The 18,091-nt window shown below is 47.1% G+C and overlaps 1 protein-coding gene across 1 annotated transcript in view; it reads left to right on the top strand.

Moving 5' to 3' along the window:
- The window catches only part of Spon1 (spondin 1), a 294,634-nt gene extending 277,445 nt beyond the window's left edge, over window positions 1-17,189 (top strand). The window contains 9 exon segments of the mRNA NM_172067.2: window positions 6,297-6,498; window positions 8,075-8,215; window positions 8,744-8,819; window positions 9,750-9,932; window positions 10,147-10,317; window positions 10,424-10,591; window positions 11,389-11,553; window positions 13,291-13,554; window positions 15,645-17,189. Of these exon segments, the coding sequence (NP_742064.2) occupies window positions 6,297-6,498; window positions 8,075-8,215; window positions 8,744-8,819; window positions 9,750-9,932; window positions 10,147-10,317; window positions 10,424-10,591; window positions 11,389-11,553; window positions 13,291-13,554; window positions 15,645-15,808 (1,534 nt within the window). The 3' untranslated portion in view covers window positions 15,809-17,189.
- The last annotated feature ends 902 nt before the right edge of the window (window positions 17,190-18,091 follow it).

The raw sequence follows: 18,091 nt of genomic DNA on the forward strand, positions 1-18,091 counted from the left end.
TGACACAGTATGTTTCTTGGCACCAGAAGTGGTGTGATTCCCATCTTAGGTGCCCTCCAGCTTGAGGCAATCTTGAGAGGTGATGGAAACTTTAAGAGTTGGAAAAAAGGCTGAGTAGTGGTGGTGCACACTTTTAATCCCAGGACTCAGGAGGCTGAGGCAGCTGGAGCTCTGAGTTTGAGGCCAGCCTGGTCTACAGAGTGAGTTCTAGGACAGCTAGAGCTGGGACTACACAGGAAACCCTGGAGTGAGGGAGATTGGGAAGAAGTTAGGCCTATGGAAGTGTATGCTTGGAAGGTCTGTCAGGACCTACCCACTCACCCCTCACCACCTTCTTCTGACCCCAACACCTCAGTCCCAAGGAAATACGATCAAGTGACCACGGACTAAACTCTCTCACACCATGAGCCAAAATAAGCTTTCCTTCTTGGAAGATATTTTTCTCTGGCATTTTGTGACAGTGACAGAAAGCCAGAACGAGAGGGTCCATGGAGACTTTTAAATTTTGAAATATCTGTGTATAGATATAATGAGATATCTCGAGGGCAGGACCCAAGTTTCAGCATGCAACAGGTTTCGTGTACACCTTTTACAGGAGAACAAGTTTGCACAGTATTTTAATGCATCTACAATTTGCCTGTGACCCATCGTGTGGGATCAAGTGTGGAATTCCCTGTTTGGATTTCATGTTACTGCTCAGGAAGCTCAGATGTGGGGTTCTAAGATTTGTAACACTAAGCATGTTCAGTTCTGATTATCTTACAGAGGTTTTAACTGATGTTAATTCAATCTATTCCTTTTGTGGTTGCTTTTCCTGTTTCAAATCTGAGAAACGTAACTTTTCTTTTTATCCTCACCTTGAAAAGTAACATTTCTTTAATAGAACCTTTTCTCCACGAATGTTTGACATTTTCCTACAATCTAGATGTTGGGTTCTAGAGCAATTGCTTGCCATATGCTGTTCAGTGCAAATCTGATGTTTTTATTTTAGTTAATTTGGTCTGACAGCAGTTGGTGACCAGCCTTTCCCCTCCTCTCTCTCTCTCTCTCTCTCTCTCTCTCTCTCTCTCTCTCTCTCTCTCTCTCTCTCTCTCCCCTCCCAGCTCGCTAATTTCTGTTCTACTTTGAAATATCATATAATTTTTAATTAGATTTGTCATATATTCTGGCATGCAATAAGTCTCTATCAACTTTCCCTGCTTAAAAAAGAAAAAAAAATTCACATCTAAATCCTAGATAAAAGAAAAATAGGACACCAAGTTGGCAGAATGTCATATCGCCGTGGAAGACCTGTCACCTGAGAGAGCATAAATAAGAGCTTTTATTAAAGTTCGATTAAATTAAAGAGCCCCAGTTCCGGCTAGCATTTCCTAAGAAAAAGTCACACATGCGCTCATCCATTTCATTATTTTAAGTAAGGTTTTTATAAGAGAAATAATAAATACTTTGATGCGACCTTTAATTAAATTTGAAGGTCAAAGGAAATAGAAAAGCTCCACATTCATCTCCTAGATTAATTCATTTATTTCAACAAACATTTGGAAGGAGCCCATTGCATGCTAAGGTCTGTGCCAGGCAAAGAAATGTCGCTGAAATAACCACACACACACACACACACACACACACACACACACACACACACACACACACACAGAGGCCTCCACTCTATAGGCACCTCCCTGGGATAAGCAACATTAACAGGAAATTCTGAGAGACCTGTCAGGTCAGTGAGTGAAGCTAGGTCAGCGGTGCTAAGCAGCTCAGAGCCCAGGGAACTGTCTTATTCTAGATAAGAGAAAGGGCCAAGGTGGATCTAAAGATCCTTTAAAAATAAAATTGCTCCTATATCCTGTGCATTCAGAATTGCTGTGTTACCCGACAGCATCCCTTGAAACCTTTAACCACCCTCAGGCTGCCAGTTGCTTTGATTGAAAATGCTTCTGCGAGATCTGGTCATCAAGTGGTGTCTCAGCTACTTTTCTTGTTGTAACCAAATACCTGGTAAAAAGCAACCTAAGAAAAGAAAGGTGGGGGCTGGAGAGATGGCTCAGAGGTTGAGAGCACTGACTGCTCTTCCAGAGGTCCTGAGTTCAATTCCCAGCAACCACATGGTGGCTCACAACCATCTGTAATGGAATCCAATGCCCTCTTCTGGTGTGTCTGAAGACAGCTACAGTGTACTTGTGTATATAAATAAATAAATCTTTAAAATTAAAAAAAGAAAGAACGAAAAGGAAGGGAAGGTGTATTTTGGCTCATGGTCTCAGGAGATACAGCTCAGCGTGACAGGAAAGGTGTGAGGTGCCTATCACAGTCCACCTGAAGCAAGGAAACCCAGAGATATGGACTAGGACTCACTGGGTTTCCCTTTCTCCCCTTCTGCATTCAGTCAGGGGTGCCAGCCCATGGATGGCCCTTCCCACACTCGGAGAGGTCCTCCGTTAATCTCTGGAAACACCTTTGAGAACACTCAGACCCTGGCCTCCTAGGTGATTCACAATCCAGTTAAGCCGGCATGAAGATTCACCATCACACAAGTCTGTCAGACACATGGGGACCAGTTTGTGCTGGGTTGAGTCCGGTGGCTCCTAATGCTCCAGATTCCTCGAGACAGCCAGATTTGTCTCCTTAGGTTGTCACCGTGAATCCTGCCACTTGTGGGTTTCAGGAGATAAATAACCGTGTCTGGAATTACACACTTCCATACTGGGGGAACAGTGGGTGAGGTAGTCTGTGTGGCATTGGAAAGGGGGGGGCTACATTCCTAAAGGATGTTAGACAGGCACCGAAGGACAGGGCAGCCACTCCAAAAGAGGCTGGATGGGCAACGCCACAGCTCCCAGGCTGCAGGGTGGTGGCGGTGCACGCCTTTAATCCCAGGGCTTGGGAGGCAGAGGCAGGCCAATCTCTGAGTTTAAGGCCAGCCTGATCTACAGAGCTAGTTCCAGGACAGCCAAGGCTACACAGAGAAACCCTGTCGCTACTGAAACAAACAATCAAACTGCTGAGGCTGAAGCATACATTCACACACCATATACACAAAGAAGTCATTGAAACCAACCACCGACCCACAGTCCAGAGTCACTCCTAAAGAACTGGAGAAGAGGAGTCTCCATTGGGCCTCATCCTACAGAAAGACAGGCCTGTCTGCAATGGGTATCTTAGTTACTGTCCTATCTCCGTGGCAAAACACCATTGACGGGTACATTTATAGATGAAGCATTTAACTGGAGACTTGCTTACAGTTTAAGGGAGCTAGTCCATGATCATCACGGAGGGGAGCATGGTGGCAGGTAAGCATGGGGCTAGAGTAGTAGCTAAGAGCCCTGATCCAAAAGGAGACAGAGAGAGAAGGACTGGGCTTGGTGTAGGCTTTTGAAACCTCGAAGCTCGTCCCCAGTTACACACCTCCTCCAACAAGGCCACACCTCCTCCAACAAGGCCACACCTCTAATCCTTCCCAAGCAGTTCCACTCTCTGGTGACCATTCAAATAGATGAGCCTATGGGGGCTATTCTTGTTCATCATACACAGGTGGGTAGTCTTGAAACCCAAATGGCGAGCAGGATTTTCGGGACCTAGAGACAATAAGATCAGTTCACTCACCACACATGTATTCAGTCAGCCCACCGGGGTCTTCCTAAAGATAACTTTGCACAATGTTTCATTAATTTCTAAAATTAGCATACAAAATTCCATTACAGGATTTTCATGTAAATGTGTCACGGTTTGTTCAAATTCATCCCACTCCATCATCAACTGCCCCAGTGTTCCCTGCCCACCTCTGGCTGGTCCCCCGCAGCCCTGGCCTTCTGTTTTCATGCCACGTGGAGAACTCCTTCCTCTTCCCTTTCACTTAAAATTCCCTCCTCTTTCCTCATGATCCCTTTTCTAATTCCATGACCTACACACACACACACACACACACACACACACACACACACACACACACACACACACACCACCAGAGCACACATCAGTATATAATGTTTAAAAGATTCCACGGATGAGAGAAAAACTGCAGCGTTTGTGACTTTGGCTTATTTTGTTTAACATACTGCGCTCTGGTTCGGTCCATTTTCCTGCAAATGTCACGGCTTCATTTTCCTTACAGATGACTAAACCTCTGTGTATATATAGCAGTTACTGGTTCCTCTGTTGATGGACATCTAGACTGGTTCCGTTCACTGGCTATTATACCTTTTCTAAGAATTTTGTACATGCAAATATTTGGTGATTTTTCTGAGTTTTCTGCCTGTGGCATTGCATCAGCACCCAAGCTGCTTAGGATTTTGGAGCGTTCCAGCTTTGAGGATTTCAGAATAAAGATCTAAAGATGTTAAACTGGTGATTATAATTATAGCAGAGGTGTCAGGCACTGGATTATGCCCAGTGTGCAGGATAGCGGCTTAATCACTCACTATAACCGTCTGATACAGTCACGTGATGCCTATCTCAATGGGTTCTGAGTCTGGAGAGACGCTGTGCAAGCAAGAGAACCTGAGCTCAGATTCTCCAGATCCCATGTACAAGCTGGGCATGGCTGTGTGTGCCCGGAAGCCCCATTTTGGGGATGCAGAACGGGTGGATCCTGGGAGCTCACTAGCCAGTGACTTGAGTCAAAATGGTGAGCTTCGGGTTGAATGAGAGATGCTATCAAACTATAAGGTGGAGAATTATAGAGAAAGACATGGCAGAGGTACATGCATCCACAGATATGTGTGCATACACATCACACACAAAAATAGGTAGAGAGGTAGGTGGGGGAGTGGGGTGAGGGTTGGGGGTGGATGGATGAACGGACAGATGGATAATTTTTAAGTGATTACAATATTCAGACAAAGAAGTCTGAGTTTGCGCAAGGCCACACAGTTCTATGGGATGATGTCAGGGCCTTCACCACGTTTTCTTCCCTTCTGTTTATTGGTTGGCTTCATGTCTGCCAAGAGCCAATGATCTAATTCTGTGGGTCCCACCAGGTCTGGAGTCATCATTTTCTGGGTCAGGTGAGGGTAGGCAGAAGCAGCAGATCTCTACAGGGTCTCTCAAAACAGCTACGGCTGACCGGCTACCAGATGGCATGAACAGACCAGTTGGTGAGTAGCCAAGGATTCCCCACAGCTAGCAGCCTGAGGCTCTAGTCATGCCAAGCTGCCTTTAAACCTTGGCACCTGCTACCCATGCTCGTTAGTCTCTATGCACTTTCATTTCCTCGAGACAAGACAGGGCCATAATTTTACTCCCACAGGGTCACCATGGAGGAAAAATGGGATAGACTTAGTCTGTCGCCTAGAATGTGCTAAGAGAATGTGACTCGTCCTCCTCAGTCCCTTCAGTGAACCACCTCCACCATCTCTTGCAATGCAGTCTCTCCTGAGACCTTGCAACCTGAGAAGGTGGCGGCTGAAGAGCTATTCCTGGTACCTCGAGTCTGGAGACATGGTTTCCAGCAGCTGAAACATTCAGCCAAAGGTGCCTTGCTTGCCAACTCAACTGGTAACCAGGGCAACCAGATGGGTATCCCCAGATGCCAGGCAGGGTCTCACCTTAGCTGGTCTCTTAAGGGAAACAGACAAAATGCATGGGAAGACCTCACCGCAATGGCACTCTGGAGATCTCAGTTGAGTGGACAGGAGGAGAACCTAGGAGTTGATGTTGGAAAGAACCTTGTCTTCGAACACATGTTTGCGTGGGTCATTGTCTCTGTTCTATTCTGCCCCTTAACACTGTGACTTTGGACAGGTTCCATGACCGTCTTGAAGTCAGAATCAATAATCCTTACCTTAGTTCTTAGTAAGGATGAAATGAAGGTATGTCTTGGGACCTTGGTGACCAGCTAATTGTAAAGTTCATCTCACATCCCACGTGGCTGGACACCCACGCTCACATACACACACACCAGAGGTATTTGTTCTTCCCTTCACATGTATGTACTGAGTACTCTGTGCTAGATGCTGTTCTATACACAGGAAATAAAGCTGTGTACGCAACACACACAGAAACCTGATTTCCCAGGGCTTTACAGTACAAGGAAGTGATGAGTCGGTCCACACCTGGGCAAGTAAATCAACCAAGGAAATGCTGTAGATGTTTTCTAAATGGACAGAGTGAGAGTGATGCTGTTCTCTCCATCTTGGTCCACCAGGGAGGCTCAGAAACACAAGGATAAACCAAGGATGCTTGGAAATCCGCCTTCTCCCGGTCCCTCCCCATTTCTAGCCATGGCCAAGCCATCCAGCCCCACCTAGTGTGTGCAGCCTATCCCAAATGTGACCGCCTCTTTATTTGGTCTCTAGGAGAGCAGCACCCTCAGCCGAATTCTCAGTGGACAGGACACGCCACTTGATGTCCTTCCTAACCATGATGGGCCCCAGTCCTGACTGGAACGTGGGCCTATCTGCAGAGGATCTGTGCACCAAGGAGTGTGGCTGGGTCCAGAAAGTGGTGCAGGACCTAATTCCCTGGGATGCTGGCACGGACAGCGGGGTGACCTACGAGGTAGGTGTGTGCCCACGGCAGAAGGCAGACTCCCTTAGCAACCCTTCCTGGTCTGCCCTATTCTCGGTGTCCTGGCCACAAAGATGGGTGTGACTCAGGTATATCCTAGAAGTCCCTCATCTAGTGGCATGGCCAGCATTGTCCTATGTACCAACTGCATAGCTGGTACTGAAGCTATCACAAGGCCTAAGAAGTAGCTAAGTGGTTAAGAGCACTTGGTGGTGGAGAGGAGTAATTCAGCTCCCAGCCCCTGTAGGCAACTAACAAACATCTGTAACTCTGGTTATAACTGGAGGATCTAACGCCCTCTCCTAACTGGGTACCGGGCACACAAGTGCTGTACATACATGCATATGGGCAAAAAAACCCCCACAAAAACCAAAAACCTTAAACATGTAAAATAAGTAAGTACTTTTAAAAAGATATTTTTAAATAACTTTTTTAAAATCTGGAGCCATCAGAAAACCAGTAGGAGATGGGTAGGGAGAGAGTGAAGTCAGTGAAGTTCTTGCCAGGTAAGCAGGAGGAGCTGAGTCAGTACCCCATTACCTAGGTACAACATCAGACATGATAGCATTAGATTGTGAACCCAGTGCCCAGAGAGGGATACAGACTGAGCCCGGAGCCTGCTTGCCAACAGCATGACCCTACCCTGCAAGTCCCACACCATGGAGAGACCCTGTTTCAAAAAGCAGGATGGAGAGTCCCTGAAGAATGACACCGAAGATGACCTCTGGCCTCCACACACATGTACCCATGTGCCTGGACTCCATGTGCACTTACATTCACACCCAAAAGGAAGGAAATGAGAGAGAGAGAGAGAGAGAGAGAGAGAGAGAGAGAGAGAGAGAGAGAGATCACTCAGCACCCTGTCATTTTCTAGGGCAAACCTGATTCCCTGATGTTTAAATGTTTCTGTTTACTTGCTATGCTGTTGGTGGGTTTGGAGGTTTGCGTAGAACCCAGGAGGAGCACTCCACCACTAAGCTACATTTCCAGCCGTTGTTTGGCTGTTCTGCCTTCGACACGTTGTCACTATGGAGCCCCGAGCAGCACCAGACTCACCATGCCCCACAGGTGTGCTAGAGTGCCTCACTCGTAAATAGTTTTTCAAGCCTGCCACACTTCGTCCTGTCATAGTCTGGGGCCGCCTTCCCACAGCAGTGGCTGAGCTGCTTAGTCGTCAGAGGCGGTGTGACTCACATCTGACCCAACACGAGAACAGTTTGCTGCCAGGTCCAGCAGAAAACGCCTTGGATTCAGGTCAAGCTGGCTCAGCCATTTCTAAGCTTGGATGACCTCTTTGGAACTTGGCTCCTCCAGCTGGGCACAAACTTTCGGTGCATGTGGAAGACTCTAAGCTAGGTTTATGGATTTCTAAGCACAGGATCTGCACAAGTGGAATGCCGTAAATACAGTTACATTTTACAAATTCCAACCAGAGCAACGCTCCATGTTTGATCCCTGGAACAAATACACACGCAGACATGCATGCAAGGCCCTGTTTTTGTTCAATGACTAATTGCTCTGAAGTTTTCATATTGTGTTTCCCATGCTGTCTGTTTTATTCCTGCAGTCACCAAACAAGCCCACAATTCCTCAGGAAAAAATCCGACCCCTGACTAGTCTGGACCATCCTCAGAGTCCTTTCTATGACCCGGAAGGTGGGTCCATCACACAAGTGGCCAGAGTCGTCATCGAGAGAATTGCCCGGAAGGTACCATAAGGAGGGATAATATGCCTATACACCTTTCTAGAATCATTGGGGTCTCTGGCAGGAAGCACCTCTGGATATGAAATTTCTGGGCCTCCTGAGGGTTCAAGTATAAAAATTATCCTTTTAGGTATAAATTAGTAAAAGCAACTCAGAGTGAAGCCAGGATCAAATGAATGATTTGATCAAGTTTATCATGAGTTCTACAGTCAATTGCTAATGTCTGCCATGTTCAGGATATCTGTTTAGTTGTTGCTTTTGTTTTTTCTTGCATTTCTTTTCATTTAAGGTGTAAATGTTGGCTCAGAAATCTGCCCTTGCAGGGTTTTGTGCCAAGCAAGGATTAGATTTACCCATTTTACCTCTCCCTTGCCCATCCTCCTTTCTTTTTTTTTTTTTTTTGGTTCTTTTTTTCGGAGCTGGGGACCGAACCCAGGGCCTTGGGCTTCCTAGGTAAGCGCTCTACCACTGAGCTAAATCCCCAGCCCCCCATCCTCCTTTCTTAAAGTACCTTCTCCATTTCTCTTGCAGGGAGAACAATGCAACATTGTACCTGACAATGTGGATGATATTGTAGCCGACCTGGCTCCAGAAGAGAAAGATGAAGGTATGTTGTTCTCCTTTGTTGTAGGTGGCAACACAAAGTGACATGACCAGTAAGTAGCCTCTGACATGGTCTTTGAAACAACCAGGACTGGGAGGAGGGGAAGGGAGGGGGGGTGTCCGTATATTAGCACGTGTTTAGCATGGACCAAGCCCTGGTTTCTATCCCCAGCACCCTAGCCAAAGAAAAAGACTAAACTCCAAGGCCAACACTGGGCACTGAGTATCAGACACCTGGTGAAGGAGTGACATTTGAATGAGTACTTAACATTAGCTGTCTGTCATGGCTGTGAAGATGACATTTGGTAGTTGTCATAGCATCCAGATCCCTGGCTGCTTTGATGTTTGTTCTGCCTTGACAGTTCATTTACCCCTCATGGAGGACAGGAGTCCAGACACTACAGACAGGAGAGAGAAGCAGAGCCTTGGTTTGAATTTAAGTTTCCCCACAGACCCTAGACTTTCTGTTACTGTCCGGAACCCTGACAAGCTATCTTTCCTACCTGTCTTCCCTTGACTAAGAAATGTTCACAGCAGAGAAAATGAGGATTAGTAGGCTCAATTAAGTCAGATTCTTAAGGATGCCAGCACAGGGCAGGTGCTCAGTGAATGGACACCAGTCGGTGGAGCCAAGGGAAAAATTAAGTTGCAGGAAAGCTGTGAGCTTTCTAAAGCTGTCTATGAAGTGTGTACATGCCTGGAAACATGTCTGCCCAGGGCAGGGCAGTGACGAGAAGATGTGCATATGCAAACGGCTCTTACAGGAAGAGAACGGTCGCTGTTCATTAGATATTTACCAGCAGGATGTTAGAGCATCGTTTTCAAAGGAAAAGGACGTCTGCTTCCGTCCCTGAACACAGATGAGACTCCATGCAGAGAGCCAGACATAACCTCCACAGGCTCCCAGGGAGAACATGTCAAATACTCTTTCCAGATGACACCCCTGAAACCTGCATCTACTCCAACTGGTCCCCATGGTCGGCCTGCAGCTCTTCCACTTGTGAAAAGGGTAAGAGGATGCGGCAACGCATGCTGAAGGCACAGCTGGACCTCAGTGTCCCCTGTCCTGACACCCAGGACTTCCAGCCCTGCATGGGCCCCGGCTGCAGCGATGAAGGTAAGGGGACCATCCAGGCCAGCTGGAGAAGACTGGGGAGGGAGGGCTTCCTGGCAACACGTCTCCCTTACACCCTTTTAGAATGGCATCATTGTCAATAAAGTTCAACCAGAATGGGTGCCTTCTACGATATCTTGAGGGCTCGGAACACATGGCCTATCTACTGACCCCAGGTTCTTTCCTGCCCCTCCTGAGCATGTTCGGTGTGTTACAGATGGCTCCACCTGTACCATGTCGGAGTGGATCACCTGGTCACCCTGCAGTGTCTCGTGTGGCATGGGTATGAGGTCCCGGGAGAGGTACGTGAAGCAGTTCCCGGAAGACGGCTCGGTGTGCATGCTGCCCACGGAAGAGACAGAGAAGTGCACGGTCAACGAGGAGTGCTGTGAGTGGGGGGTGCCCCGTAGGTGGGTGGGGCAAGCTGTAGGTGGGTGGGGCAAGCAGGTGGATCCCAGCACCAGCCTCACAACTCCAACGTCTGGACTCCCTAGCTCCTAGCAGCTGCCTGGTGACTGAGTGGGGTGAGTGGGATGACTGCAGCGCCACCTGTGGAATGGGCATGAAGAAGCGGCACCGCATGGTCAAGATGAGCCCCGCGGACGGCTCCATGTGCAAGGCGGAGACTTCGCAGGCGGAGAAATGCATGATGCCTGAGTGCCGTGAGTGGGTATGGGGAGGGCTTTGGGAAGGGAGCCTCACATTGGTGGCTTCTGGATAGAATTCACCTGTGTTCCATAGAAGCAACTTCCTTGAGACAATAGAAAAGGACGGTAAATTTAGAAAAGAAAGATATCATGGCCAAGTCTAATCCATTCCTGGTCTTTTGTGTGTGGGGTTGATAACAGGGTCTTATTGTGAAGCCCTGACTAGCCTGGAACTCTCTATGTAAACCAGGCTTGCCTTGAACTCACAGAGATCTACCTGCCTCTGCCACCCAAGTACTAAGACTAAAAGCGTGCACCACTGTACGCAGCACACTCCTACTTTACAATGGCCATATTAGTTGTAATAAGGCACAACGCTGGCCACTCTGTGCACTAAGGAATATCGACATGCACACAGGCACACACACCTTCCAGGGATTTCAGTTCACACCAGCAACACTGCAGCACTGAGCTAATCTGTGTCTGAGGTGTTCTTTAGTGAGGCCCTATTAAATCTACAGTGACTATAATTAAATTTAGTGATCCCATTCAATCAGTGGTATCTCTGTTGAGAACTTGCGCTCTACTGCACTGACCTCCAGGTCATGACCAATGGCTGGGCCACAGGAGATGCAGAAGTGTAACAAGCACAGTCTGCGGAGAGCCACTTCCTACTCTAAGCTGTTCACTCTGAACCCAGGGTCCAATTCCATTCTATCACAGTGACCAGTGCTGATGGGGGTATTGTAGGGCCAAGATCAAACCCAACAAAAGGTACCTGTTCTCAGTGCCAAACTTGGCTCTTGACCTAGATACCATCCCGTGCTTGCTGTCTCCTTGGTCCGAGTGGAGCGACTGTAGCGTGACCTGTGGGAAGGGCATGCGGACGCGCCAGCGGATGCTCAAGTCTCTGGCAGAGCTGGGGGACTGTAATGAGGATCTGGAGCAGGCGGAGAAGTGTATGCTGCCAGAGTGCCGTAAGTCCCGGTTATGAAGTTCACCGTTCCCTCCTCCAAAGTCGCTTGGTTGAGTGAGCCCCTAACCGCTCTCTGCTAATACTGCCAGATAAGAAGATGGCTAGGTGGATAAATCGTTCTGCGTGCAAGCGTGAGGAACAGAGTTTGGCTCTCCAGAACCCACATAAAAGCCTGGGGCAAGCTGGCTACCATCAGTGATCTCTGGGTTCAGCCTTTTTTCAGTAAATACAGTGGAGAACACGGGAGGAAAGTACTAGAAATCATCTCCAAGCTTAGAGATGTCTGGGCTTACACATACACATGCAAAAGGATATATACTGCTAGATCCTATAGTGAAACTAATCTTTCAGAGAGTGGAATTTGGATCTGTGTTAGCAGAAAGTCTCAATGATATCGTCAGCAAAACACACACAGTGACTGAAGTCTGAATGAGAGACTGATTAAATATGTAGCCCAAGTCAACCATCCTGTCCCCGTGATCACTTTATTCACCCTTGAGCTGAGGCTGCCCATTAAATCAGTGACACCAACAGACCGGTAAGAAAGAAGAGAGGAAAAACAAAAGAAAAAAGGAAAGGCCAGGTTCTCAAACACAGTGCCCAAATCTCCCTCTGAAATCTGTGTAGTCACGTGCCAATAGTGCTTCCTTGTTCCTTGGTTCCCAGGTCCTTATAGCAGCAAAACTTTCTAAGCTACTCTAAGGACTAAAAGGAGCTACTGGCACCAAGTGTGAGCAGGTGCAAGCCCCAGCCAATGAACTCAGTAGCCTGGGGCTTCTACTAACCATGGTTAGCTCACAGCTACTTCGATGACTGGACTCTAGAGCCTTTACCAAATGGTGACAAGTCACCAATTCAAATAAATCTTTATATCCATAGAGTCCATCACAGGGGATCAGGAAATGAACATCTGCAGGGCACTGCTGGAAACAAACAGCTCATTTAAGCCTTGTAACCTAATTCAAAAACTATCATTATCCCCATTTGGCAGACAAGCTCCCTCAGGGAAAGAGGCTGGAAAATGCTTAAGAGTGAGGACTGGTCCAGGCTTTACAGAAACAGGGAACAGTGTAGAATTATTTGCCTTCTTGGACACACTCTGAAAAACCAGACCAAAATGCTATCTCCCCCTGCATTGTGAGGCGCTGGCTTTTAAGAATTTGCTACCATAAAACACCCCCTTCTCTTGATCCCTTGTGGAATTTCCTATCTCAGGCTCCAGTGTGCTTCACACAGATCACCATATGCAGGATGCAGAGTTAAGAAAAGCTGCTTAGGTTTGAGAAAAGTCCTAGGTGTGGGCCCTGTAGGCAACCACCTGCTATCTTGTTCCCTCCAAAGTAGATGGCCATTCTCTGAAGACCACACTAGGGCTTCCCTGAGGAAACCTAGAGTCATTGAGACTGGGAGTATGGAGGCAGGCTGGTCAGTGCCACTAGCTGATATGACTATTCCAGAAAGACACAGGCAGGCCAAGGTGCTATGAGAACACCTTCAAAGTTCCCCATCACTTTCTCCAGTCATACGGGAGTCAGAATGGGAAGAGAGTGGGTCATGACATAGCACCAATCTTGCCCCTACTACTGCTTACTACATGGTCTAAATAACACCCCTGCTGCTAGAGACCAGTTCCTCCTGGAAAATGGTTTATTGCTCTTGGCAGCCTGGCTGAGATGGCCAAAGGTGGACTATTTTGTTTCAGACATAGATATACTCACACCTGTCTGTATCTTGCCAGCCATTGACTGCGAACTCAGTGAGTGGTCCCAGTGGTCTGAATGTAACAAGTCCTGTGGGAAAGGTCACATGATTCGAACCCGGACAATCCAAATGGAACCTCAGTTTGGAGGTGCACCCTGCCCAGAGACTGTGCAACGCAAGAAGTGCCGTGCCCGGAAATGCCTTCGCAGCCCATCGATCCAGAAGCTGCGCTGGAGGGAGGCCCGAGAGAGCAGGAGGAGTGAGCAGCTGAGGGAAGAGTCAGATGGAGAGCAGTTCCCAGGTACTCTTCCCTAGGAGACTGTGCCGGCCTCCAGGACATGTGGGACGGCTCTGGGCTCAGGGAGAAGAGAAAGGGACTTGGACTATTCAGACTGAAGTTTCGATTCCCAAATACTAAGAAAGCATAATTTATAAGAAATTGGGTTAATACTTGTAGCAAAAAAGGTTAGAGATGTTAATTGGCTGTCAAAATCAGTTTTCTAGCAAAGAGCCACTAGAAATTGTAGTTATTTCTTTCCGTTTGCAAAACACCTTGCTCACAGTCAGCTATGACAAACCAACCCCATTTGCAAAAAGGGAAATGATGGCACAGATGTGTTGAGGGGAGCCTCGTTGTTTAGGGAAATTTCTTAACTCTTCAGATCAAATCATTCCATCGAGAGTTGGCTGAGACAAGACCGCCCTGGCCTTGTGGCTTCTTGGTTTAATGCTAACCTCAAAGCTTAGTACTTAGATTTTTATTTCTTCAAATTAATATGGACCCAGGTTGCCACATAAGCAGTTAACACTCCAACAGTTACGTGTCTGTAACTCCAGTTACAGGGTATCTGACTCCCTCACACAGACATACATGCCAACTCACAATAAACAAATAGATAGGAAAACATGACTTAGAAGAAATAAGATCAGCATCCATGGCTGGAGAGATGGCTCTTCAAAGGACCCAGGAAAGGACCAGGTACAGCTCCCAGCAGCAGACGCTCACAACATGGTAGCTCACAGCATCCCAGGGGATTTGATGCCTCCTGAACTTGACAGGCAAAACACCACACACACACACACACACACACACACACACACACACACACACACACACACACACACACACACACACCAAAGAAATTTAAATAATAATCCTTACACGGAATGATGAGTTAAGATAATCCAATGCTTACGCACTGGGCACAGACCATTAAGTGGTCCTGGCATTCACTGAGGGCAAAGAAGGGCAGCCATAGAAAAGTGAAAGCCACCTGACTCTTCTTTAAGACAGTCCATCTGGCCATGGTGCATGCCTTTAACCCCAGCACTCGGGAGGCAGAGGCCAGCCTGGTGGTCTACAGAGCTAATTCAAGGACACACACACACACACACACACACACACACACACACACTCTGTATAAGGAAAATAAAACAAAAATAAAAAGACAGTTCATTCTTTGGCATAGGGATGGCCTGAGTTGACAGATCCTTTCCTTCGGGAGTGTTCATAAACCAAGATGTCTGGCTGGCAGGCAGGCAGGCAGGCAGGCAGGCAGGCAGGCAGGCAGGCAGACAGGCATCAGTTCGTACTAGTTAAAGGCTTTGTGCTCAGCAGTTTCTCCAGCAAACTCCGCTGTGTTGGGGCAAACAGGTACCTAATAATAGCCATGAGCATCTGTGTTTAAAGGAGAGATAGATATATGGAGAGCTATGACAAGTGCAAACGTGCAAACAGGAGACTTCATCTATGGGGGTCAGAGGAGGTTCTGAGGAAAACTTGTCCATGTTTCAGAGGAAGAAAAGAATTGTTTTTCTTAGTATTGGGTGGACTAAAAACTGAGGCAGGGAGGCTAATGAGGTGGTTCAGTGCCCATGGCTGGTCACTGCTTACAAGTTAGTGCTTTAAACAAACCTTTATTAGCATGATCCCAAAGCCCAGAGGCAAGCTGGCCTGGGTTCACTCTTCTGAGGTTTAGCCAGGTTAAACTCAGTCTCATTTGTGCAACCACAATGAGTTGGGCTGGCACAGCACCCCAGCCTCACCCGCTTTCCTGGGGCCTCTTTCCACAGGGCCTTTCCAGTGAGGTCACCCAGACATGCTCACACGCAACAGTGCTCTCAGGCATGGTGTCTGCTCACATCCCATCCACCAAACCAAGCCAAGGTTCAAAGGGGTGGGGAAACAGACTCTGCCCTTTGACAGGCAAAAAGATCCAGTACACTAATAGCTTTTGCAAATTGTCACACAGGAGCTAACAGTCCCTAATGAGGACAGCAGGCATTAATGAATTCAACACTCATTACACAGAGAAGCAGTGAAGGGCAAGACACCTCACTGAACTGCTGGATGTACTCTGCTGGCCTCACCGGGCGCTCTCTTACTTTCAGGCTGTCGGATGCGCCCGTGGACAGCCTGGTCAGAGTGCACCAAACTGTGCGGAGGTGGGATCCAAGAACGCTACATGACTGTGAAGAAGAGGTTCAAAAGCTCCCAGTTTACCAGCTGCAAAGACAAGAAGGAGATCAGAGCGTGCAACGTGCACCCTTGTTAGTAGGGGTTCAACTCCCCAGGGCTGCATTCCAGATTCTAGTCACCAATGGTTGGGTGGTGTATTTGCTTGTTTAAGATGATTTAAATTGTGTCCACTAGTTTTCATTTTTACGGTGTGGTTTGCCCAATAGTCTTATGGAGGCCGAGGGACATCTTGTCTGAATACTTCTTGGTGAGTACAGGCCAAGCGGGGCATCTTGTCCCCAGGCGCCATCTTCCTGCACTGAGTTGAGTAGTGTTGGTTCACCTTGTACTAAACTGAATCGTGTCCCTCTGGAGCATCCCCCTGGTCAAGCAGGGTGGAGACTTTGGCCATCCACAAGGAGAAGCAACCAGGATGCAGCATGCGGGAGACACAGCCATTAATTGCAAAGGACAGATCCTCCTCTCTCACCTTTGGCCTGCTCACTCTTACAGAAACCTGTTTGTCCGCCTCCTTTTTTATTTAGCACAACTCCAGGCATCTTGGTAAGTCTCCAGGGTCATGGGTTCTTCGGTGCCCTGAAGGAGAAGCCCTGAGGTGAGGTGGCATTTGTTACAAACCTCCCAATACTGCTTTACTGGCATCACAAGGTCAGCAGGTGATGATGGCTACTTCATTTCATTGTGAGCCGTGATTTCCGTTGAGTTTTGATTGTTGGTGCCATAAATGTCCTAGGATGCTGGACGGACACATCAGCCTTGTCAGCAGATCCTTCTTTGAGCCAATGTAGACAGTAAGCTGGGCACTGGTTCCAAAGCCAACTTAAAATCTTCCTACACATATCCAGACCTTTTAGGTTGCCCAAACTTCCTTAGAATAAAGCATTTTAGCTCTGAGAACTACTTGATAAGTCTGCCAGGAAGCCCCCAAGTCAATTCTTCAACAAAAATACTATCTTCCCTACTTAATTTTTTTTAAGTCATGATATTTTATAGTTAGAGGAGAGAGAGACAATCTATTCCCATGACTAAGACACAAACCTACAAGAAAGGGTTACTCAGTCAAGCCTGTGCCTGACTTCTGGACCAGGCCCCTGATTTTCATGGATAGTCCAAAGGAAGGCCAGGGGTTCCCACTGACTTCCAAGCCATCAGCAGCACCCTAAACCCAGGAGTCAACAAATATTCAGAGCAAGAGGATGTTTATCTCAGCTATGAGCTCATTGGCAGGTTTGTACTCATGCATCTGTTAAAAGCACCACCACATCCTTTTGCAAGTCTGTTTATTACCGCTTCATCCAAATACATTTTGTGGTCAAGATGCACACAGTGCTATGAATACAGTACTTTAAGGATCTGCATTAAACACATCAGAATATTTCCTGCCACATCTATGTACAACCCCTGAATATGTATTTTTCCTTAACACAAGAGAGCCTGTTCAATTAAAAAAAAAAAAAACAAAACAAACAAAAAAAAAAACCAACCACCTCACTGGGTCTGTCTTTGTTTTTAGGTTAATTAAGTGGTGGGAGGGCTGGGTCTTTTTCCAGTTGCTACTCAGTTCATTTGCAGTTAAAGATGGCGTTTCTGTCCCCCTAGATGGGCCGCTGGCATCACACCCTTGCTGTCTGGATTATTTCCAACACTATTTTTAGATGTTTTAATGAATTGCTTTCTCCTTCAAAGGAGTATAAAACAAAGAAATGAGAGGCTTGAATTTCCACCCTCCCCAAAAATGTTCTGCTAAAGGATCTGCCCTGCCCACTTCTGCAACATTCTCCAAGCAATCTTGGTGTTGACTTATTCTCACACCATGAAAATCAAGTTCCTTCAGATGGGGCAGACTTTGCTAGCGTCTTGTGTTTTAACCAGATCCCACTTGGGTATAATTTTAATCCGATTTGGGAGCCTTTTTGAAAAACCAGAAAACTGACTGATAGCCAAGAAGAGAAGGAGAATGCTTTCATCATGAATCGTAGTGCCCTGTTTGCAAGGGAAAATTTGTGAATGTCAAATTTTTCTTGCCAAAAGTCTTGCGTTAGGTGGTTGCTATTTCTCTGGCTAACCAATCATTTTGGGAATAAAGATTTTTCTTACTGTGAATGAAATCTGTTTGGACTCCCACTCTGGCTAGTAAGAACTTGCCACATAAAGAGAACTAGAGCCAGGCATGGTGGTGTGCACCTTTAATCTCAGCACTCAACCAAAGAAAATTACAATTGTGTGTGTGTGTGTGTGTGTGTGTGTGTGTGTGTGTGTGTGTGTGTGTGCGCGCGCACGCGCGCGCGCGTTTTGTGTGTGTGTATCTCACATCAATCCCAAACCCGTTGTAATCTGGTCAAATACACATTGAAAGGAG

The sequence above is a fragment of the Rattus norvegicus genome, chromosome 1 (genome assembly GCF_021556685.1).
Source record: "Rattus norvegicus strain SHRSP/BbbUtx chromosome 1, alternate assembly SHRSP_T2T, whole genome shotgun sequence".
Taxonomy (NCBI): Eukaryota; Metazoa; Chordata; class Mammalia; order Rodentia; family Muridae; genus Rattus; species Rattus norvegicus.